At 33.8% G+C, this 25,277-nt stretch overlaps 1 protein-coding gene across 3 annotated transcripts in view; it reads left to right on the plus strand.

The window, feature by feature from the left end:
• The window catches only part of CDH18 (cadherin 18), a 419,127-nt gene that overhangs the window by 357,970 nt on the left and 35,880 nt on the right, over positions 1-25,277 (plus strand). For all 3 annotated transcript variants that reach the window (XM_036280557.1, XM_036280558.1, XM_036280559.1), the window contains 2 exons: positions 10,028-10,164; positions 23,576-23,697. In XM_036280557.1, coding sequence (XP_036136450.1) covers positions 10,028-10,164; positions 23,576-23,697 — 259 coding nt within the window. The remainder of the gene's footprint in view (positions 1-10,027; positions 10,165-23,575; positions 23,698-25,277) is intronic.

Raw genomic sequence — 25,277 nt, forward strand, 5'->3', positions numbered from 1 at the left:
ACCAAACACAAAAGCAAGCCTTATACTTCCACCTTTCTTAGGGATTAAACATTTGTACTAATTAAGAAAAAGCACAGTGAAAAGATGTACCCTGGAATGTGCCCTGAAATGCAATTAACTCCAAGTTTGTAGAATTGATAATGAAAGGGAGTTTGAGTCTTACAGGCATTTGTGAAAAGCTTCCTGACTTCAGTCTTTTGTATTTCAATTTTCTAAATTATTAGTAAGACTCTTCAGATTTCTGAGAGCATACCATGCCTAGCTTTTGTCTCTTTCGATTCAAAACAAGAATGTGCAATTGGCAGCAATATAATCACCACCTTTTTAAAAAGTAAAACCAGAACCAGGCTATTTACCTGCAATGAAGAAACCCTTGATTTAAACAGGCTGTGCTCACTTGCTGGCATGCTGCAAATGGAAATCAGACTCTCCTAAGTAGCTACCGAGAGATGAGCAATGTATATATACATACATATACATTTTTTAATCCTCACTTGAAGATATGTTTTATTATTATTTTTTTATTTACAATGAGAGAGGAAGGGAGTGAGAGAGAAACATCAATGTGACAGAGAAAGGTCAATTGGTTGCCTCCCGTTTACTCCCCAACTGGGATCAAACCTGCAATCTAGGTGTGCGCCCTGACCAGGAATCTACAACTTTTTGATGCTTCAAAAGGACGATGCTTCCACCAACTGAGCCATGCAGCCAGGGCAGGATGAGCAATCTTATGTTGGACATGAGAAGCTGGAAAGCTCTCTGGAAATGTGACCTTGTATCATGTGACTATTAAAAAGAGTGACTGTTTATGACTTGTTAACTGTGAGCTAGGGGCTTTATATAACATACCAACAATCCTTGTAAGAACCCAAAAGAGTCTATATTATTAGTCCCACTCTACAGATGACAAAACTAAGGTTTGAGAAGTTAAATAGTTTGGCCAAGTTTACAAAGTGATAAAGTGGCAGATCCAGAATTGAAATCCAGTTTTGCATTACTCCAAAGACACTGTTTGGTTTTAAAGTCAGGATACCAGGCCTCTTATGTATTTTAACAACAACTACTACTGCTAATAATCATAAACAATTTCATTTATAGAAGTCAGGTATCACAAAGTGGGAAACAGATGGATGTGATCAGAAAGCCATTGATTAATGCCAGGACCTGGGGTCTACTATTTGGATGCATTTCATACACTGGAAAAAACAGATATTGAAAAGGGTCAAGTGTCTTTTTATATTACAACATATGGTAGTAAATACAATACTACTAAGACATATAGTACTTGATTAAGTATAACATGAAGAAATTATTGAAGTCCTCAATTAATTTCACATGGGATAAAGAGCTTTAATGTGAATTTGTGTGTGTGTGTGTATGTGTGTGTGTATACTCCTAACTTCTTTTCCACTCTGATTTATAATTTGGATTTATCTATACATTTACTTATTGTTAGCATTTTTAATGTTTTCTCTGTATAATAACTTTAAAGCAATCAGAAAGAAATAACAATATTGTGCTTAATTGTTTCAAATTCTCAACATGCACTATTTAGGAAGTAATAGCCTATGTATATTCTAACATTAGGAATACAATTGTGATTAGAGTTGAAAATATTTGCCAAATTAAAAATAATACTTTCTAAAATATCTTTTTAAAAAGAGAAAGAAAAGAATTGCAGAGAATTAGAAGTCTTTGCTCAGCCTATTTTGGGTTTAATTTTAATCTCAGTGAGCAGATGCCCCCAGTGTAATCACTGCTTCTTTATTAGTGTGTTTGTTTTTCTTGGACTTCTGTGAAATTTCCACATAGCTCATGATGAGGTGGGAGTTAGAAATACTGCATTAACATTGAATGTTGTTATAGCAAAATTAAGAGATATTTCAGAGTAATAAAGTTATATTGCAAAGATGAAGAGTAAAAGAAAAATAAGATTAAGAATGTTTGAATGCAGGATTCAAACTTTCAAAAGGACCAAGAATAGCCAGAAATCGTTACAAAATATATTCATGTGAAAGATACCATCTAAAACATGTTTTATTCTGTATACCAAATTTGCTTATAAAAGTTTAGTTTATTGAAGCAAGTATACCTTAACTGGACCCTTAATATCAAGCCTTAATATACCCTGACAAAACTGTCGTCTTTTTTTTTTTTAAGTGATTTTATTTTTTCTCTGTATTTTATTATTTTTTTCATCACCATTTATCTGCTTATACCCTCCTCCACATCCATTCACTCTCATTCCCTGAGAAATCACCACACTCTTATCCATGTCCATGAGTTCTCTATTTTTTCTTTTTTGCTCAATCCCTCCACCTCCCCAGCTCCTCTCTCCCCTTAGCTGTGAGACACCTGCTTTATCAATGAGTCTGTCTCAGTTTTGCTTGTTAGTTCAGTTTGTTCATCATATTCCACACATAAGTGAAATCATATGGTATTTGTCTTTCTCTGACTGGCTTATTTCACTTAGCATAATTTTCCCCAGATTCATCATCCATGCTGTCTCAACAGACAAATTTTTCTTCTTTTTATGGCCAAGTAGTATTCCACTGTGTAAATGTTCCATAGCTGTTTTATCCACTCATCTACTGATGGACACTTGGGCTGTTTCCAAATCTTGGCTAGTGCAAGAATGCTGCAATGATCATCAGGGTGCATATATTCTTTCTAATTAGTGTTTTAGGTTTCTTCAGATAAATTTCCAGATGTAGAATCAATGGGTCTTATACTCCATGGGAGGTGACTCATTAGGGATATTTAAATCTAACTGAGTAATGATAGAGGAAAAACAATATCCTACTTAAAACCAGAAGTCTTTGTCTATCACTTGTATTTTATAATTGTATCACATTCCATATAGCCTAAGTTAGCATCTGTACATTGATTAAGAACTTTACTGCTAAATGTCCTATGAATATGACATTTGAGAATGTAAAGAGACCTAAAGATGTTTGAGACAACCCTGTTCTTATATTGATGAAAATATCTATAAACTAAGGAACAAATGACTGACCCCAAATCACACAGATAACTAACCATACAGATTGGATAAGAATATGGTTACTTTCATACTTTAATAAAGACAGAAGACCTGTAAATTTTTTCCTTCTTTTGGCTCAAATTTATCTAACAGCTTAGCATATAGCAGTAACCTACCCAAATCACAGTCCTGATCCCAGGAAGAGAATGCATTTTCTGGGCACACTGGTATAACTAACTCATATAGGCCTGGAATGAATTACTAACCCCTGGCTCAGGGGCACTCTATTGTGAGATTGGAGAATAAACACACCAAGATTTTCCCTGTGAATATTTCAAAGAAATAGAAAATGTTTTAAATGGTTCAATAGCATTTATAGAACTCAGGATTATTTGAATGTACAATATTTTAGTGATTTAGAGGAGTAAATAGTAGATGAAGAAACATTGTTCTTACATGGCAGTTTTATGTTAGATGCTTTTGTTTCACAAGATCATTTTGGTTCAGAAAATTGAAAAGCTTTCCAAAATATCTATGTGTCTGGTGTCCTGTCCAATTTATGGAGTACAATATGCTATTTATCAGGTGACAAGATTCTATGTTTTATTTTTTGGAAAGAATATTTTCTGGGCACACAACTTGTGGGATAAATTGTATCCCAAATATTAACAAAGGGAACCTTAAATTTTTTAAAGGAATCTGAGCTATACTGCAGGCGTGGTTTTTGTTTGGTTGTTGTTTGTTAAAGGCAAGGCCAAGCTGCTGAAGTATCCCACAGGGTGTATACTGATTAAATTTGATCCCATCTATTAATCAAGGTCAATCAAACTTACAAAAACAGTTGTTTGGGAGGCAAAATCTCTAATAAATCTGCTTTACCACCCATGTTTTGTGTCTGCAAGTATCTAAAGTGTGACATCTGAGAGAAATCCCTTATACTTTAAATCAATTGATGTTTCTCCAAGTCACTGTAAGATTTTCATTGCATAAGTTTTCCATTAATTTTTCACAGTGAAATGGACAAACTATAATCAAAATTATAAGTGCTTCTGAGGAGTAAAATTTTGTTATCAAAATGAAAAATAACTTTTTTAATGCACTTTAACATGACTATAATTTTCTTGAGTCTATGACTACATAATCAAAGGGAAATTGAGTGCCAAATGATGAACTGGGTAATTGGTTTAAAGTAGCTTCTCCTGAAGAAAATACTTGAATACAGGTAATCACTATTGAGAGTGAATATTTGCTTGATCATAACTTGTTTGCCAAGTGTTGGCTCATATATTCTAATTAGAATAATGAATTTTTATCATATTTAAATATAATGCATTTTATTTTCAATTTTCTCATTGAATTAATATAAACATATTTATTCTCGGGTCATCGATCATGTTAGTTTGCAAATACATTCTTTTTCTTTTTTGCATACTTGTTTTCCTAAATAAATCAATATCTAAATAATTCTCAGGTCTTGCTGTTTCTTCTCTTTTTAATATTTTTTAGTTCCTGTACTCCCTCAAATAAATAATTTTGAATGAATATATAAAGCATCAAATATTGTCTACTCTTTAGAAATTGAGCTTATAAATATTGTGTAATAGACCTAGATTCTACTTTACTCTCTTGCACTTGATGTTGCTAGCTCCTTGATGTTGGAGCTCATTCCCCATCACTCTGTCCCTCAGTTTTCTGCTCTGTAAAGGGGCTATAATACTAACAATCCCATCCAGTTGTTTTATATATGTAATGAACTAATATTTAGAAAAACAGTACATTGTAAGTGTTCCATGTTAGTTTACATTACTTTTTACTAGATTGCTTTGTAAATAGCTCATATATGTATACATGTATTTTCTCTCATTTTCACAGATCTCCCTATGTAGTCTGTATTAAGGGGGAGAGTAGAATTTGAAGAATATCTCTAAATGTCTTGTTCAGGTATATGTACTCCAGCTTTAATTTACACTGGCTTATTTTTTAAATGATAGATTAGAATATAAAATTTCTCAAATCTCTAATTTTTTAAGTTTTACCATTAATCCCAATTTAGAATCTATATCCTCTGCCAAATGGTTACTAGATATTCTATTTACTGGATATTTTCATAATATCAAATTAATATTGTCATTTGCACACAAAAAATATATATATGTACATATATACACATACATATATATATGTTAATAAAGTATTAAGATGTTATGTTTACTTTTTTGAAAGATTGTAAAAGGAAATAAATTAATTTTCTTATAAAAATTATTTGAAAGTTACCTACTGAGAATATTGTCATCTATTTTTTATTGTTTGATAAACAGCTTAATATAGCCAATGCCACTTTTTCATTTTAAATAGTTAGCATTAAATTATTATACATTGAATCTCCTAATATAATTTTGAATAGTTTCTGTTTTCTAATATATTTGTTTTCCTTTTTCTGAGTTTTTATTTCTATGGCTAGGCAGAAATCCAAGGGTAGTTAAGCAAAATTATTTACTTCTCCCTGAGCTGAAATTCAATTGCAACTCCATGAATAAAACTCTTCGTATTCAAACATAGCTGACATCTAGCCCTTATGTTGAAGATTTCTCAAGGGTGTTAGGTTACAAAGAAAATTAAAAATAAAATAACATGAGTCAGAGGACCTATGCCTAGCACTATACCAACTATTTAAGAAAGATTTAAATATAGGTTTTATTCTTTAAATTTAAATAATATTTATTCTAAAAGCTTTTAAGCACTAATACTAGTTCTTACATTACAAAGCTCTGTGTAAAGTGTGTAAAAGAGAGGGGATTACTCTGATTAAAAAACTACATATTTTCAGATTATTTTTTATTAATTAATTAACAAATTAATTATTTTTTATTACAGATATTTCTTTTTCCTCCATATACACCCTCCTACCTGCTCTTGTCCCGCCCCCTTCACAGTATTATTGTCTATGTTCATTGGTTACTAATTTAGCTTACAAATGGAAGAAACTCCCATTTTCTTTCAGACTGACAGTTCTGAAGTAATCAGATTCCTAAATTGGGCATGATGTGCCATTTTCAAAGAGGTGTATTGATAGAAACATAATCCGGAGCTTTTCTGCTGGTTGCTGCAGGAAAATTTCATGTCGAGTAATAAGTTTCAATTTCAGGTCCAACTTTCGGATATAGAAACTTGTCCTCTGGAGTACCCCCAAATGGAAACTAACTTCAGATAATACAGGGGTGGGAAAAAGTCAGTTTACAGTTGTGAGCATGAAACTCAGAATTTATTCTTTTATTATTTACTTATTAAGTGTGGTATTATTTATTATTATTAATATTTTTGCCCACTCCTGCATAATAACCAGATTGCTGACTGATTATATTTCAAGGGATGCTATTCTTTTCATTCATTGAAACTTCTCACATCTCCTAAGCAGTTTAGCCCTCATCAGTTTTGCCGTGGGCTTCTGGGTTAGACATATTGGGAGAAGGTTTTTTTGTGATATGAAGTCAAGTCAAGGAAGAGTAAATCAGTTTCAGTGTGCCGTGGCCTAATCATTTGAAAAGCCCAGTGACATGTCTCTCCCCCACTATTCTGTAGTGTTTGAACCTGGTGTCTCTTCTCTGAGACCGATTTGCCTTATACTAATACTTTTTGTTTAAATTGCTTTTTCATGTTGAACTTCCTTCAATTAAAACGTAGTTATTATTAGAACAATCAATGGACAACAGTCAATTTCTTGTTTTGATCACAGAGTTGCAAGTGATATATCCTGTCCTTTTATGTGTGTTATTTTCACTAAATGATCTCCTAGATTTTAGTGGAACGTTCCATAGTCTTAATCTGCATGGTGGTGGTATGTCTTCTGCCAGGTTTGGGCATGTGTATCCACAGGCAGTTAGAAGGTGTCACATCTTAGCAATATGTTCTATATATCTTGTTAATGCATAATGTCTATGAGAGGCATGGGGTTGTATTCCAATTATACTCTGTTCCAGAAAGTAAGATTAATTTTGTGATATTGCCATCCCCACAATTACCTATTCTATTCTATATATATATATATATACCCAACTTCTGAGCTTTTCTTCGCACTGAAATGGAAGGAGCGTCTCTGTTACTTTTAATGAATATTCTCATATTTGTGCTCTGGAACCCACCCCTTTTTAGATATTTCAATCTCTCAAAATTATCACTTCCTTTAAGAGAAACAATGCTTAAGATTTCCAGTCCCAGAAAAAAATGACTTTGTTGAACACACTTCTCTAATGACATAAGGCATCATTTTTCTGATCTCTATTTCAGGTAATGATGTCCAACAAAGTGTTATGACTCACGGGCTTCATATCTTCACATTCAATATACTCTTGAATCCACTGTAATAACACTCCCATCCTTTCATATTTCACTGAAAGTTTTATTCTCAAGTTAAACAATCATGTTCATCCTGCTAAATCCAATCAACCTTGACTAACCTCACTCAACAGAATTCACCAAAGATGCCCACCTGGCTTTTCTGTTGCCTCGCTCTCCCTCTTTTTCTCTTCCTTTGGGCTGGCTTCTCCTTTTGCCAGCACTTCCTTTTACATAGATGCCAGCTGCTCTCCACTCAAAAGGTTGGGTGCTGTAGTGCTCAAATCTTTCACTTCCTTCTCACAGTTCTCTTTGTGATGAAATTATACGTTCCCATTACCTTAAATTTAGGCTGATAGATCTCAAACTTATATTTCCTGTTCAAAAAACACACCTGAGCCCTGGCCGGTTTGGCTCAGCAGTTAGAGCATCAACCTATGGTCCAGAGAGACCAGGGTTTAGTACCCGCTAAGGGCACCTCGGTTGCAGTTTGTCCCCGGCCTGGTTGAGTTGTGCAGGTGGCAGCCACTTGATGTGTCCCTTTCACGTCAATGTTTCTCTCTCTCTCTCTTTCTCTTTCTCCCTCCTACTCTATCTGAACAAAAAAATGGAGAAATGTCCTCGGATGAGGATAAAAAAAAAGACAAAAAACACACCTGAACTTCACACCTATGTCTAAAATTCTCTGCTTTTTATTACACATGCTTATCTAATTGACATCTAAGGCATAATGGGTCAAAATGATTGATTTCTCCCAAATTATTTTTCTGCTGACTAGAGTTTTTCCCCTACCTCTTTATCCAGTTCAGTAAATGGACTTATCAATTACATGGTAGACCTAACACGCACAGACAATACACACAAACTGAGTTATTTGTAATTTCTACCCTTTACAATTGCCACTTCAACAAAAAAGTTCTATAGGTTGTATCTGATATTTAGCATTATTTTATACACATGTTTCTATTTCCTTCCTTTTCCCCACCTTTGCCCCACATGGCATAATTTCTATTCTGAACTGTTTTTACAATTCTATAATTCAAGATTTAAAGTATAAACTGTGATTTTTTTCATAACATAAATAAATTCTGATATAGGAACACCATTGCTTTTTAATTTTTTTTTTAATCCTCACCCAAGGATATTTTTCCAAATATCTTCAGATAGAGTAGAAGGGGGATGGGAGGGGAGTGGAGAGAGAGAAAGGGGGGGAGAGAGAGAGAGAGAGAGACATTGTGAGAGAGACACATTGATTGGCCTCCTCCTGCACAACGCTGATCAGGTACGTGCTCTTGGCTTAACTCACCATTGCTTTTTTTAAAGAGTAAAACTCCTTACCTTGTGTGACACAACTTTCTTATACTACTTTCTTGTACTACTGTTTGTCATCCAACCTAATTCATTCTGCTGGCTACTATGAAAAATACATTTGTTTTTAAAGCAAGTCAAACTTTTTTGTTAAGTTGGATCTTTGCATTTTGGTTTTCTGTATTCAAATATTCTTCCCCTGACACTTTTCACATAATAGTTGACTTTTTTCTTCAAGTCTAGATACAATGTTGTTTAAGCTGGGACTAATGAAAAGGGAATGAGTATTAGAGATTTAAGGGGAGGAAAGAAGTCTTTTTTCTTTATGGTTTGCAACATTTCTAGAACACTTGGTTGTTTAGTTTATTATTTATTCACATTTATGTTAGTTAACTATTGCTGAATAATGTTAAACCCCAAAACTCAAGAGTAAAAAACAAGTAATGTATATCGAAAGTGTGTGCATCAGTGAGTTAGCTGAGGATCAGCTCTACTAGGCTGGCTTTTGTCTGCTGGCTCTGTTTATCTCTCGGGTTCCATCACGCACGTGCTCATTTACTAGGTAGTTAGTTCTACCCCAGGCTGGGGCTCCTGAACTGGGACAACTTTCCCATGTGTCTCTCATCTTCCTTCTGAGAACAATGGACTGGCTCTGGCATGTACTTCGTATGCTAGTGGCAGAGAATAAGAGGAAACATACAAAGTCTCATGAACCCTAGATGCAAACGACATCAGTGCTTTCAAATCATTCTATTGCCAAAGTAAGCTGGAGGCCACCCCTCAGGTGAGAGAGCCCAGACAAATTACATCAACTGGAGAAGATGATGGTGGCCAGTAATGCCACCTCCATGCCCTTTATTTCATTTCTCATTCTTTACCTAAAAAAGGGTGCTAGGTGATGGACATACAATAATAATTAATTAAAATGTTTTGATTTTTATTTTATATTTATCTTCAAACCTCAGCTATTATAAAACTCTAATATGAATTAGTCTCTCACATTTCCTTCTACCCTAAAATGTTTGTACATATAGCAAAGAGAACTTTCATTATGTATTTAATTTTTTTCTTCTGTTGTACTATAAGTTTCCCAGCAGTAATTTTTTTCTCTCCCTTATCAATTACTGTTTCTACTGTCTACCATTCTATTCATGGAATTTGGTAGGTATTTTTTTTTAATTAGTAATTAAACTAAGCATACCATTAAGGACAAACTGAGATGGAAAAAAAAAATGACGTGAACGCTATGCAAATATAAAGTTACCAATCAAATCTTAAGAGCCAAATATAGAAATTATATATATTTAAATATTTGAATATGTTTATTTTAATACCTCTCTTGCTTCAGTTATATGCTTTTTATTATAACATTAAGTAAAAAATATTTTCTATTTTCTTGTCTAGATACTTCATTGACTACAATGCTGAAGATGACAGATTTTTCAATATTGATGCCAATACTGGATCTATTAAGACTACAAAGGTTCTTGATCGAGAAGAAACTCCATGGTACAACATCACAGTTGCTGCTTCAGAAAATGGTATATGACTTGATTTTATGTATTAAAGGAAAAGATGTCACTTGTACCTAAAGATTTATACTGAGATTTTCTCATAAGCAGGTCTCTTACCATTTTTATTTTTGATGCCAGGATCTAAGAGAGTGAACAGAATGTATTAGATACAGTTTTACTCATTGTCAGACACAATGAATAAATTGCATACATTGTCCTTCACTCTAATCCTGGCATAGTGGTGAAAATTTGACGTCATGGACACTTAGTCCTCATGTTTTTTTTTTTCTACTTGTGACACTTCCTCTGTCATGTACTTATGTTTTACTTACAATTAAGTCATCAAGGAGCTAAAATAATATTTCACATACATCAGTTTAGAAGGAAAAAAAGAAAATTGATTATTGTTCTTGAATAATTTCATCAATATAATACCCCTCGTCAAGCTTCTATTATCATTTAGAACATGTGCTATAAACTAGTAACTCTTGCAATTTCAACAGGCAGGCCTAGCCCCTCTTTGAGAGAAGTGTGTGAGACATAGCTGAGGAAGACTCCTGTTCCTTTTCATCCAGAATGATGCACTCTGGTTAATACCTAAGTTCAGTAGAAAACAAAAAACAAAAAACAACTAAGCATAAATATCAATAACTATCTCTGTTTAAAAAGTTGTGTATGACAGTGTTCAAATGAAATTAGAATGAAACTAAGAAAATAGATTTACTGTCATAACAATGAAGTCTTCCCTTACATATCAAGTGATAAACCAAAGTCTAGATTACCCCCTGTCTAGAATTGTTTGTAGAAATTATGTATGCATTTAGAAAACATTTCTGTGTATTCACGATAAAACTATCCATATATTAGAAATTAGGAACACTTCACCTTGGAGAAGAGTGCTATGTAACATGAAATTATGCTTTTTTTCCTTTTGCCCACAGAGGGTACACTCTTCCATGTTCCTTATCCTAGAAGACACTAGTCCAGATTCTGTTTCTCTATATCAGAGATTTTCAACCTATTTTATCTCATGGCACACCTAAAATAATTACTGAAATTCTAAGGCACACCAAAAACAATTATTATAACTTATGCCAATCTGACAAAAAAAAATTACGTATACTTTTGATTCATTGACATGGAACAGCTATTGTGTTGACTGTTGTAATATTTTTATTTGACAATCTAAGGAAAAAAAGGTCAGTGTCCCCGATTAAACAGTCAGAAACTACATGTTTTAAAAATTATTGCAGCACACCGGTTGAAAATTACTACTCTAGATGTTTTTGTCTGTTCAGGCTGCTATTACAAAATGCCATAAGGTAGGTGCTTTAAATGACAACACTTATTTCTCACAGTTCTGGAGGCTGGGAAGGCAAAGATCAAGGTGCTGGCAAGTTCAGAGTCTGGTGAGGGCCCGTTTCTTGTTTCATTCATTGCTGCCTTTTAATGACTTCCTCACAGGGCAGAAGGGCAAGGAAGTTCTCTGAGGTCTCTACTATAAGAACGCTAATCTCATTAATGAGGCCTCCATCCTTATTACCTAATCACTTTCCAATGGCCCTCCTCCTAATACCATTAACTGGGGTTTAGGTTTCAACATATGAATTTTGAGGGGACATGAAGAGTCTATAGCAATGCATTCACCTATTATTGGCATTTCATATAAAAGAATAATATAATGTGTGGTTCTTTATTACTGGCTCATTTCACTAAGTGTGTAATTTTTCAAAGTTCATCTATATCATAGCATGTGTCATTAATTCATTCTTTCTGATTGCAGAAAAAAAAAATCCATAGTATAGATATACCACAGTTTATTTATCCATTTATCACTTGATAGTCATATGGGTGTTTCTACTTTTGGCTTAATATGAAGAGTAAGACTATTAATGAGAAAGGTTTTGTGTAGACATGTCTTAAATTCTCTTGGATATACATCTAGGAGTGACATACAGAAATCATATTTAACCATCTGGTGAACTTATCTACCAGTCTATTTTCCAAAGTGGCCACATTTTACATTCCCAACAGCAGTAAAAAGTTCAATTTCTCTATATTTTTACCAATATTTATTATTATTATGTATCTTTTTTATTATAATCATTCTAGTGGGTATAGGTGATAGTTCATTGTGGTTTATGCATTTCTATAATGTCCTTTGAAACAAATCAATAATTATATAATGTTAGTATTTTCTATTCTACTTTTCATGTTTTTGTGTCTATAAAATTAGCTCTAATGGCTTCCATTCAGATATTTTGCAACATAAAATTCTCTTTGAAAGGAAACATTCAATAATTACTTTTAAATGAGTGTTATAAAGAATATGTGAGTGGGTTCATTTGTGACCATTTTGGTTAATTTTCATTTTCAAAATAATCAATAGGTGTACATTTGCATGTTCTTTGTCACCTGAGGACAATTTAATGACAGTTAAATGCTAAGGGTTCATTAAAAATTAGTTGGAAAAAAAAAGGAATAAATGGATTAATCCAAGAAAAGGTAATAAGAATATTATAAAAATCCAGAAAAGATTGGGCAGTTCTTTGGAAAGAAGTTTCATGTACATAACATGGAAGCGGAGAATCCTTGAAGATGATGATTGTGTTGTCAGAAACAATAGGAAGTTATTTTATAATAACATCAAGTCCAAGTCTGGTGGTGTTTTGATCAGAAACTATACTTTAGACTGCTCTAAATCTCACCTCCGTTCAAAAAATATTTGAAACTGATTTACGATATACGTGAGTTCATATATATCATGAAAATTGTATTATGTGCAATCATCACCAAAGAAAATGCCCCATTTTACCTAAGTAATGCCTTAAATATATGCTTTACTAAGTTTTTTTATTTCACTATTTGCTAGTACTTCAAATGGGAAATGTGTTAATACGTATCTACTAAGTAAAAGAATATAATAAATTGTAATATCCTGAATTTTATAGGTGATAATAAGAAAGCCTTAGAGACACCTGAATGAGCAATACTAAAATGTAATTTAATTCTAATCATAAACAAGTCTACAGAATGAGCACTAGTTAAGATTTTACAACCATGTGGTGAGACTGTGTTTAGAAAACTTCACAGTCATGCACTGATCACCTGGCCTAAGTGCCTATTCAATATGTTGGAGGCTCTTCCATGTACAACTGTTTTTTAGTTTTAACCTCAACATCAGCCACATTATCAGTGCCTTTTCTAGTATATTTTGTTTTGAAAATACATTTTATTCTTTTTTGAAATGAATTATATGTTATAACAGTTTTAAGTTCACATAGCAATTGAGAGGAAGGTAGAGTTTCCCATATACCCTCCAACCCTATGCATGCTTAGCACCCTTCACTATCAACATCCCCCATCAGAAGGATCTATTTATATTTGTTATAATTGATAAAATTACATGGACACCTCATAATCACCCAAAGTCTATAGTTCAACTTAGTGTTAATGCTTGTTATTCTATGCGTTTGGACAGATGTATAGCAGCATGTATTCATTGTTATAATACCATACAGGATATTTGCACTACACAAAAAATCCTCTGTGCTCTGCCTATTTATCTATCTCCACCCCAACCCCTGGTAACCACTGATATTTTAATTGGTTCCAAAGTTTTGTCTTTTCCAGAAGATTATATAACCGAAACATACAGTATGTAGCTTTTTCAAATGGAGTTTTTTTACTTAGTTATATACATTTAAGGTTCCTCCATGTCTTTTCATGGCTTGATAGCTCAATTATTTTTAGCATTCAATAATATCGCCTTATCTGATGCACCACATTTTATTTATTTACCTACTGAAGGATACATTGGTAGCTTCCAAGTTTTGGCAATGGTGAATAAAGTCGCAATAAACATTCATGTGTAGATCTTTGTATGGAAAGATGTTTCACACTACTTTGTATCAAGGAGTACAGTTGCTGGATTATATGGGAAGAGTATATTTAGTTTTGTAAGCAACAGATAGTCTTCCGAAGTGGCTGTTTCATTTTGTATCCCCACCAGAAATGAGTGAGAATTCCTGTTGCTCCACACCCTTGCCAGCATTTGGTGGTGTTAGTGTTGTTGAAAACAGGGGACTGTACTAGGGGCCCATCTAAAGAGTATATCATGGTATCTTCTTGTTTTAATTTGCATGTCCCTGATGACATATATGTGGAAGATCTTTTCATATGTTTATTTGCCATCTGTATGTTTTCTTTGCTGGGACCCATTTACATTATAGAGAAAAATCTCCTCTATTCTGTGGTCTACCAATTTTAATGTCAATCTTATTTGAAAAGATTCTCACAGAAACACGCCCTGGCCAGTTTGGCTCAGCGGTTAGAGCGTCGGCCTGCGGTCCGGAGAGACCCGGGTTCGGTTCCCGCTAAGGGCACGTACTTCGGTTGCAGTTTGTCCCCGGCCCTGGTTGGTCGTGCGGGTGGCAGCCACTCGATGTGTCCCTTCACGTCGATGTTTCTCTCTCTCTCTCCCTTCCTCTCTCTCCCTCCCACTCTATCTGTACAAAAAAAAAAAAATAGAAAAATATCCTCGGGTGAGGATAAAAAAAAAAAGATTCTCACAGAAACACACAGAATATTGTTTCACTAAATAGCTGGGCACTTCCACGTTAGGAACTGGTTGTGACCCAGGATTCTAGGTTTTCCCAGACTCTCTGGGGGATTCTCATGGATGCTAAAGTTTGAGAACAACTGACCTATGTGATAATAATGTCAATTAAGTTTAACAATCACCGTTTCTGATCACAGTTTGATTTAGGTCATAGGTCCATTTAGTTCTAATCTTGTGGGCATGCACATTCACACGTAGACACGTCCTGATTCCTCAGAAATGAACTCCACAACGAAACTTTGTGGCTTTTGAATATAAGACTTGGCCCTCTCTCTTCTCAGCTTAATCTCTGAAAAATGTATATCTCATTTTAGACACAGGTCCTCAAACTGGCCAAGTTGTTTAGATAATTTTGTGATCCTTTCATCTGTTAATACCCTCTAGTCATTTTGTTGTGTTTACAAGCAGTTATTTAAAGAACTATTTCAAATCTCACACCTGTGAAATCTTTTCCAACTTCTCAGGCACATTGTACTGCTTCTTTCCTTCTAGCCTCTAACTTTATGCATCCTAAATATAGCTCTATCACATTTTAGTCTTAAATACACTACCCATTGCATTTTATTGTTGTATTTTTCATCTCTACTAGATTGTGAATATCTCAAGTCTAGGAATCAGGTCTGTTTTAATTTTGGTTAACTGTAGAATTCCCAAACATTTAGCAGTTTTCTTGTCACATAGAACTTGGCTAAGAAAATGTTTTCATAAACATGAATATTCATTACCCTCCATTTCTCCACTTTAACTGCCCAACAGATATATCACTCACTGCACAATTCAGTGATCACTAAGCTATACATGTCCCATTTCCTTAAAACATCCTATTTCTTCTTGTTCCATATACTGACAGTGAAAACTGATTCCACCTGATCAATACACCATAACGAGAGTGTATCATCCATTGCTCGCATGACAGTTGTACTTCCAAAGGAGCCCAAGTCCAGAGATGGTACATTATTTGTTCATGTGATGAGCCTGGAAGACTCTGCTGTCACCAGAGCTCACAAATTAAACACTAACAACTTCATGTTGTTGCACTGACATGAATATTTGCTTCAGTTCATTGCGCTTTTATTCTACTTCTATTATATAGATCACTCAGGCCAGTCACCAATGTTTCCATTGTCTTTATTCATTGAATCTTGCTTGAGGGTCTTTTTTCAATTCTCAGGTAAACATATTCAAAGATTAGGATCCAAAAATTTCAAATTTACTTCTATTATTAACTTCAGGTGATGAAAATTAAATTTAGATTTTATGAATTCATTCCTTGTTGCCTTTTAAATGGAGGTTGTTATTATTATTATTATCATCATTATTTTAGCAGCTGCATCTAGCAATACTAAACCTTATTACAGAGTGGGTGGTTTTAAGTCCCTTCAGCATCTGTACATTATTTTGCTATTGTCAATGTGCTTATTTCGTTACATAAAATTTGTCTTTCAAAAATTTTATGAGATTAGCAATTTCCTTTAGCAGGCAAAACATTATCTTTGGCACTTTTTTCTTAGCTCACAAAGAAATTGGTATTGCTTTAAGCATGATCAAAAATAATAAAATAAAATATTTCTGACATATGTGTTTATATATGTATGTGTCCGTGTATTAGTTATCAGTTCTCATGTAATAGATTACTGGGAAGTATCCAAAAATTATGCAAGTTGTTAAAAATGTATTGGCTTATATACCAGTCAAGATTACATGCATCTTAGGATTTGGGTTTACATGATGTGGTCTCCATCTACATTTCTCTGTTATTTTTCCTTTTCTGAATTTTTTTTATCTCATCTTTTGCAGTGTTGCTATATTATAGTAACAAGCAACAAATACTATGTTAACTTATATTAACAGGATGAATGCCACCTTAAATTAGGGTAAACTCATTGATAATCAAGGTGAGAGAAATTGTCACTTTGAATTGTCACTTTAAAAATGCTACTCCAACATTTTTATTCACTGTCTTTAAAAATTGTATTTAATTCATGAAATGTGCCTATACTTGGATTAATTATTAGGGAAAATATATGTGTTTATTCAGGTCATCAAGATCGTCAAGGCTCACCCTGGCTGGTTTGGCTCAACGGTTAGAGCATCGGCCCGCAGACCAGAGAGTCCCGGGTTCGGTTCCTGCTAAGGGCACATGCCTCGGTTGTGGTTTGTCCCTGGCCCCAGTTGGAGTCATGTGGGTGGCAACCACTCAATGTGTCTCTCTCCCACTGATGTTTCTCTCTCTCTCCCCCTCTCTCCCTCCCACTCTATCTGAAGATAAATGCAAAAATGTTCTTGGATGAGGATTTTAAAAAGAAGATCATCAAGGCCCATGTTTTATTTGTGCTTGCCCTCAACTACATTCAAATCTCTTGGGTTCTACACATGGGGAGAAGTTTGTGAAGCAATTATAATATTTACTCATTCTATTTTTTTTTTTTATTTACTTACTTTCATAAAATGTCAATACATGCAAGGGCTTACTAATTGGACTATGCCAAAACAGTACAAAATTCTGGAAGAATTCGAACAAATGTGTTTATTCTTTTAAAAAAAACCTTGAATAACTGAAACAAGTATATATAGCACTGGTAGTTACTTTATAGTTTTCCTCTCTCCTCACATTTTCAATATCTCTTCCAATTTCTCTAGATGCAGCAAATAACCTTGTTTCTCAAATGACTTATAAAATAAGAAAAAATCAAGAGGGTTTCCAGTTTTCTGCCATTCCATCTACCAACCTAATTAGCACTATGTGCTTTAATTCGCACAAATCTGCCTTCATCAGGTGAATGGGAGTAATTTTTTACCCCATGTTCATGACCACCTCTCCACGTGTGCCCCGGGTCCTGCCTTTTCTCGCTCTCTCAGAGACATTGCACTGTCAGCGGTTTTCCTCCTTCCTGCACCTTCATCCCCTCCCACCCCCATCTGATGCAGAATTCCCTGTCCTCATGAATAGGCTTTAATTCCTATCTGAAAATAAAATTAACTCTTGCAAAGAAAAACTGAAATCTTTAGTGTTTCCCTCTTCATACAGTTTTGTTATTGTATCCCCTTTACCAAAAACCCCTTGGAGGAGTTGCTTATACAGTCATATACAGCTTAAAGATGGACTCAGTTACTGCTCAGGCAATTTCAGCTTTGCATGAACATCACCAAGTGCAGGTACACACCTGGTTTTGATGGTTTAGCCCAGTGCTCTGGAGGAGAGGACATCCCTGTAATAAAATATTTATAGGGGAAGAATAAATAGATGTTTAATAACACATACCTGCTGTTTACATGGGAGAGAAGAGACCCAGGAAAACTGAGAAACTCATCAAAATGACTGAAGACAGAAGATGTCGGGGATGGGGGAAGTCAGTTTTGGCAGGTTACCAGAAAAAGTGCACTAAAGGAGGGTAAGATTGATGCAGATTTTAGCAGTTGTGTTCTACATTGAAAAGAGTTTCTAGAGATAAAGTCATCACCCCTCACGCCTCCTCCTAGTATAGCAAGAGAGATACTTTATTTATATATATATATATGTATATGTGTGTGTGTGTATATATATATATATATATATATATATATATATATATATAAACTTATATCCAAAATAACAGAAATGTTGCATTAAGAACTTCAGAAATTACTTGGCTGGTGTGGCTCAGTTGGTAGAGCCTCGTCCCATGCACAAGGAAGTCACTGGTTTGATTCTGCTCAGGACACATGGCTAGACTGTGGACTTGATCCACAGTGAAGGTCATGCAGGAGGCAGCCAATCAATGTTTCTCTCTTCTCTCTCATTGATGTTTCTATTTCTCTTCCCTTCCATCACTAAAATTAATAAAAAATATATATATTTAAAAATATCATAGAACTTGAATATTAGAAAAAAAAGAACTTCAGGGACATTATTTAATATTTTGCTGTAGCAAAATACTTCGAACACACATGAATATGTTCACATTTTATAGATAAAGTGATTGACTTTCAAAGGTAAAACACTAGCCCAAGGACTATAGGAAATTAGAACTAGAAACCCAAAGGAACTTTTCACAGAATATAAATTTAGCTCATTTTATTAGTGAGCAGATAATACTACAATGCATGCAGTTGGCCACAAGTGCTACAGAGCTATAGTGGGTTTGTATTTGTACAACAGAGATATAATATAATATTGGATCAACTTGGAGAGAGGGTTTTCCTTCCAGAAGGAGGAATGGGTGCAAGGTCATTTAGTTCCAGAGGACAGCATGAGCACGACATGTGGCACAGTGAGAAACTGATGGTTGCAAACAATCAGATACTTAGTTGTTCTTTTTTTCTAGTCCTTCTAAAAATGTAGTTTTTCCAGAATCCTCTCCTATAAAACATTTTGTTCTGATACATGAAGATTGCTTCTAACCCTGCCTGCTCAGCAAAGGGGCAGAGAACCATTTCTGTGGGGACAATTAAAGCTCCTATCACTATTATTCAAAGCTAATCAAATTGTTGTTGCCTCATTTTTCTAGAACAAATTGCTTTTGACTTATCTTAAAAGATGAGCAAATACCTGGTTTAGAAATATAAGAATACATAAAAAAAGTCATGGACAATAGTTACAACAGAAGAGATATATTTATATAGTGACAATAGTAAGGCATGAGAAGTTAATGATAACCCTGACTTTGCCAAGATAAGTAATTTAAACTGAATCAATATCAATTTTTAATTTACAGAATGAGACTTCAGACTAAATATTCTCTCTTAGTTTTAAAATATTTTTTTAAAAGATCAAGTAATGGTCAGTATTATCCTGTAAAAAAAGCTGTAGTTATGCTTTGTTTTTATAATGAGATGTCACTATAAATAAGTAAATACTTAAATAAGCACGTATCTAGTTTTTATTCTATGGAAATGTTCATCTTTATAATATAAAAATTTTAATATAATATATAAGTATCACATTATCTTTTATTGTACATAGCCAAGCATACTAATTAATGCCAATTTTGGCATTATAAATGATGCCATTAACAGAAAATATTACTTTCAAGATGTTTTATAACTTTTCTCTATACAGTAGAACCTTGGTTCTCAAACTTAATTCATTCCAGAAGGTTGTTTGAAAACCAAGTCGTTTTCTCCCATTTTAGAAATAATGTAAATTATTTTGCAGTCCCCCCAACTGATTCCCTGTTTTACAGTTCATGTCTAATGTACTGTTTAATCTATAAATAAACACTTTAAAAATAAAAACAAAAAGGACATGAAATGTAAATTTAAAAATTTAGATAAGGAAAATAAAATGTACAGTAAAAATGAAAATGTAATAATAAAAAGAAGCAAAAAAAAACCCAAAAAACATGAAAATATTCACAGCACAGTTTCCTGAGAAAACAACGTGAAGTTTAGCTGTAAACCGACTCAAACTATCCAATTCTCTCCTTCGTTTGACACCTGAGAAACCCATGACTGATCATACAGGTATCAGCATGAAAGGATTGTGGGATTGAGAAGCGAATTATTGGAGATAGGAGATGATCGAGAACTGAGGTTTGACTAAGTAGTATTCATTATTTTTATTATTATTTTATTCAGTATCTTTACAACATTTTCTATATAGTATATTTTTATAACTTTTTTATATATTTAATATAGTATTCAATATAACAAAGATATTGCAAAGCAAAAAAAAATAACAAACAGGTTTTAACACATTGCTATACTTAGGAAGCAGAATTATTGAGAACATTATCCTCATTAATATATTGTTTGGTTTTACAAGAAATTACTTAGTTTTGCATGTTGTTTGTTTTTTTAGCTTTACAAAATTTACTGTACTTGGATACAGTCTTTTGAGACATTTTTGAGAAAAATATTTTAATCAACACTTTGTTTCTAAGATTGATCCACATTGTAGCCATATTTTTATTCATTTATTTTCTCTGTGATATAAATACATATCATATGGTATAAATAACTATAGCCATTGCAACCATTTTGCCCTTTTGTCAGAATTTGTATTTTTCTGTTGTTGTTTATGCCATTATTTGTGCTGTTAGTATATGTGCTCAAGAATTTTCTTACATGTACAAGCCAGGGAAATTGCTGGATCTTGGGCATGAGTATATAAAACTCTACAAATTACATATGGGTTACTTTAATTTATAGGCATTACTATTGGTCTATATACTGTCCAGCATTTGGAGATATCTTGTTAAACTTCTTAATATTGTATCAGTCTAGTTGGTCTTAAATGGTAATTTATTTCGATTAACTTGCATTTCTTTAACTACTAATGATATTGAAAATATTTTATGTTTTTATTTGCCATTTATATTACCTATTCTGTTAAATGCTTGTCATTAATTTTATCCATGGTTATATAGTGCTGTCTCTTTTTTAAAATTGATTTAATGCATTACATTATGTATTATAGGTACAGATCCTTAATACATCTATTAACTTTGTGAAATATTTTACTTTTTGTGGCATATATGGAGAAACTGAAAAAGAAAAGTCACATTTGAATATAATCAGTTTTACCAGTGCTTTCTTTGTAATTAGTGCATTTTGTGTTTTTAAAGCTTTCATGTACCTTAATATGTTATATACTAATATTTTTCCAAATTATGTATAACTTGATTTTATCCATTGTCCTTAATTATTTAAAATATATTTTTGTGTATAGTGTAATTATAGCCTATTTTATAATGATAATGATGATGTAGAGAACAAGTTTTACTAAAACCATTTCTTGATCAATCCTACTTTCCCCACTGATCTGCAATATCATCCTTACCACATATTAAATTTCCATATACAATGGATCTGTGATTGGTTCTTTTCTGTTTCTGTTTGTCTATACCCTTGACATTATCACATTGTTTAAGTTCTAATACAAGTTCAAAATCCACTTTTGTGCTTCTTTATGCAAGTCTGGGTATTCTTTCTACTTACAAATCTCGATACTGGCCTTCAGTTTCTATGAACACTTCTCATTGGATTTATATTAGATGACATTGAATATATACATTAATTTGGACAGGCTAATTTTATTTATATATTTTGTTTTCTAACCATATTGGTGATGTGGCTCAATGTTTTTAGATCTTTAGTGAAATTCAATAAAGTATTCTGCATATAAGTCCTACATATGCTTTGTGAGATGTATTTATAGGTTTCTTATAACTGTGTTCCTTAAATCCTGTGGTTTTTCACCATTGAGAATAATGTATGTTGTAATTTTATTTGTTGTTGTTGTTTGTTTAATGTTTTCTTGATGAGTTTGAGAGGACACATTACTATTCCTAGTTTGCTAAGGTTTTGTTTTGTTTGTTTAGAATATATGGATATTGTATTTTATTTATTTCATGTTTTATCTGTATGTGTTGAGATGATTATATTTTGTGGTTGTCATTTCTCCTTTAATTCATTAAGTTTTTGGATAATTTATGCTTATTTTTTTTTTAATCCTCACCCAAGGATATTTTTACATTTATCTTCAGACAGAGTGAAAGGGAGGGAAAGAGAGAAACATTAATGTAACAGAGACACATCCATTGGTTGCCACCCACACGATCCCAACCGGGGACAGAGAAGAACCACAACCATAAGGTACGTGCCCTTGGCTGGACTTGAACCGGACTCTTTGGCCCACTGGCCAACGCTCTAACCGCTGAGCCAAACTAGCCAGGGCTATGTTTTTAAATTTTTTCTTTCTTTCTTCCCTTCCTCTCTCTCTCTCCCTTCCTCCTTCCTTCCTCTTTTCCTTCCTAAATGCTGAACTAAATAAGCATTTCTGGATCTAAATTAATGAAGTTTTTTCTTTCTCTTTGGAAATATTATTTTTTACATAATTATTTTTTCTTTATTATTATGGTTCACTCAGATTTTGCATTTCTTTTAGGGCCACCTGTGGCACTCTGTAGTTCATCATTTTCTCTGTATCTTCTGTAATTATACTTACACCTCTTTCTCCTAATGTGCTTGGGTTTTGCCTTCTCATATTCTGCTTTGATAAATTAATATATCTGTGTAAATGCTGTGTCTTTTCTACTAGTCTTTTTAAAATATATTATTCTGGTATTTTAATTTTGAATTATTTTACATAATGACAGAAATGTTAGCAATAAGAAAGAGATCTAAATGTCTCATCATGAATTCTGCTTTTATAGCTTTTCATGTAAAATAAACCTAACATTTGCCTTTTTTTCTGTATTTCAGAATTAATAATCTTATTGAAAAAAATGAAAAGATTGTGTTTAAGGCACATTTTAAAGTATTAACTATATTTTCATATCTATCAGAGTTCTATGTGAATTCTTGCTAAGTTCTATTTTAATTTATTCTTTATTTTCCCAAGTAGGACTTGACATCACACACACTATGTATGTCCTTCCATAAGAATGAAATGATCCTTTATGTAAAGAACATTACTTTCTATTTTCTCCAAATTTTAGATGGAACCTTGAACTTTTTAAAGATTGTGTGATTTTTTTTTAACCAACTGCTGTGATTTTCTTAGATTAATGATGAAATGGATTGTTCATCTTTAGACTCTGACAGCATACAATGAATTCTGACAACTTTCTCCCACTCCAGTTCTGAATAACATGTAATTTCCTTGATATGACAAAATACCATTTTAGCATTCATGTCGTGTCTTGGTGTTCATTTTTCATTTTTCTGTAAGTTAATGAGTTTAGCAAAGAGTGCCATCATAAAGTTGTCTTTTGCCAAAAGTCCTGCTGCAGCATATGGAGCTAGTGACAAGCAAAACTATTAAAGAGATTTGTTTTAAACCAAGCCTCTAAAGTGTGCATGTAAATACTAAATACATCTCTGTGTGTTTTGCAGACAATCCTGGTTTGCTGAGCCATGTCACAGTGGGTATTAGAGTTCTGGATGTCAATGACAACCCACCCAAACTTGCCAGGGAATATGATATTGTTGTGTGTGAAAATTCTAAGCCTGGCCAGGTAAGTTAATTGTTCTCTTCCTCTCATTTGAATGGGGGTGGAAGGCAAGCAGCTCTATTTCTATTATTCTATTTTTCATATTGTATTGAATTTATTTGTTAATAAAATTAAATAAATTTCAGCTGTAAAATTCTATAATACATCATCTGTATATAGTGTTTAGCACCCCTGGTTTTAGATATGCTTCTCAATACAGTCGGCCCTCGTTCATCATGGTTAATCAGTTCCAGATTCTACCGTAATAAATGAATTTCCACAAAGTAAGATTCTTTATTTATAAATTGAGTATTTTTGCAGTTAGAGCATAGAAAACCTGTTTACAGCCTTCTAAATACATTTTTAACATTATTAGAGCCCTCTAGACATGAAATAACACCCTTTAGTCACCATCACACTCCTATTACCCAATATATTAGACAAAATAAGAGAAAACAGACATATTAGATGTTACAAACATCATATTATTATTATTGTACATTTAATTACACACACAGTTTTTACACACAACCACTAACCTTTGAAAATAGTGCAACTTGTTTGATAATGAAGCAATGAAGATGTACTGCACAGCAAAGAACAGCAAGGTTACTGCTCCTCTGAAGGCACAACCTCAGTTGGAGAGTCTTCAGGTGGTGCAGTAACTTCAGCAGGTCCGTCGTCATCTTCTTCCGCTGAAGGAGCACTAGGAATAGGCAGTGGGCGTCTGGGTGCATGGCTGAAGAACATTGTGATAGGCAGTTGCTGACACTGTCTTTTCATATGCGTGAGGAGGCTTTTGTAGGGTTCTATTGCTCCATCAAGTGCGTTCTGGAACCACGATGCACACATCATTTGTGGGTCCCATTCGCCAATCATGTCCTGTACTCCCTTAATAGTTCTCACAACTTGTGAGAGATGCTCAAGTATCTCCTGACCCTCAGGAACCTCTGGCTGTGCTTCCTTCTCCTCACTCGCAGACTTAATCATCTCCACCAGATCCTCGTCAGTTAATAAATTCAAATGTGTCTCCAGCAGCTCATCCACATGTTCTAGATGATACTTGCCCTCCTCAAGGATCTTCTGGAACATGTTGTTCACATAGTCCTCTGCTGCAGGCTGGTCAGCAGAGGGAGCTTCTCCATGGAGAATGACACTTCAGATGCTACCTCTTCTGGAACTTCTCAAACCAACTCTTGCTCTCTGTGAAATCCATGAACGTTGTAGAAGAAGAAGACAACCTGGTTGAGGTTTGTCTGCCATAAGGCGTTTATAGAACTGCTTCGCCTTCTCCTGGATGATCAACGAATCTAAAGGAATGTTTTTCTTGTGGTTGTCACTGATCCAAACATCTAGGGCAGACTCCATTTTCACTATAAATTTATTACAACTTGTCACTATGCGCTTTGCTTCCTTGTTCAGAGATAGTAGCTATTGCACTATCTTTTCATCTTTATGAATGGAGCGAATGGTAGACTCATGCAAGTCGTAATGGTGGGCAACCTCCACAATTATCGTGCCATCTTTGATCATATCTAAGAATTTCACCTTCTCCTGGATGGTAAGCATCTTCCTCTGGCGCTTAGTTTCATGGTCAGAAGGCT

The sequence above is a fragment of the Molossus molossus genome, unplaced genomic scaffold (assembly GCF_014108415.1).
Source record: "Molossus molossus isolate mMolMol1 unplaced genomic scaffold, mMolMol1.p scaffold_m16_p_3, whole genome shotgun sequence".
Taxonomy (NCBI): domain Eukaryota; kingdom Metazoa; phylum Chordata; class Mammalia; order Chiroptera; family Molossidae; genus Molossus; species Molossus molossus.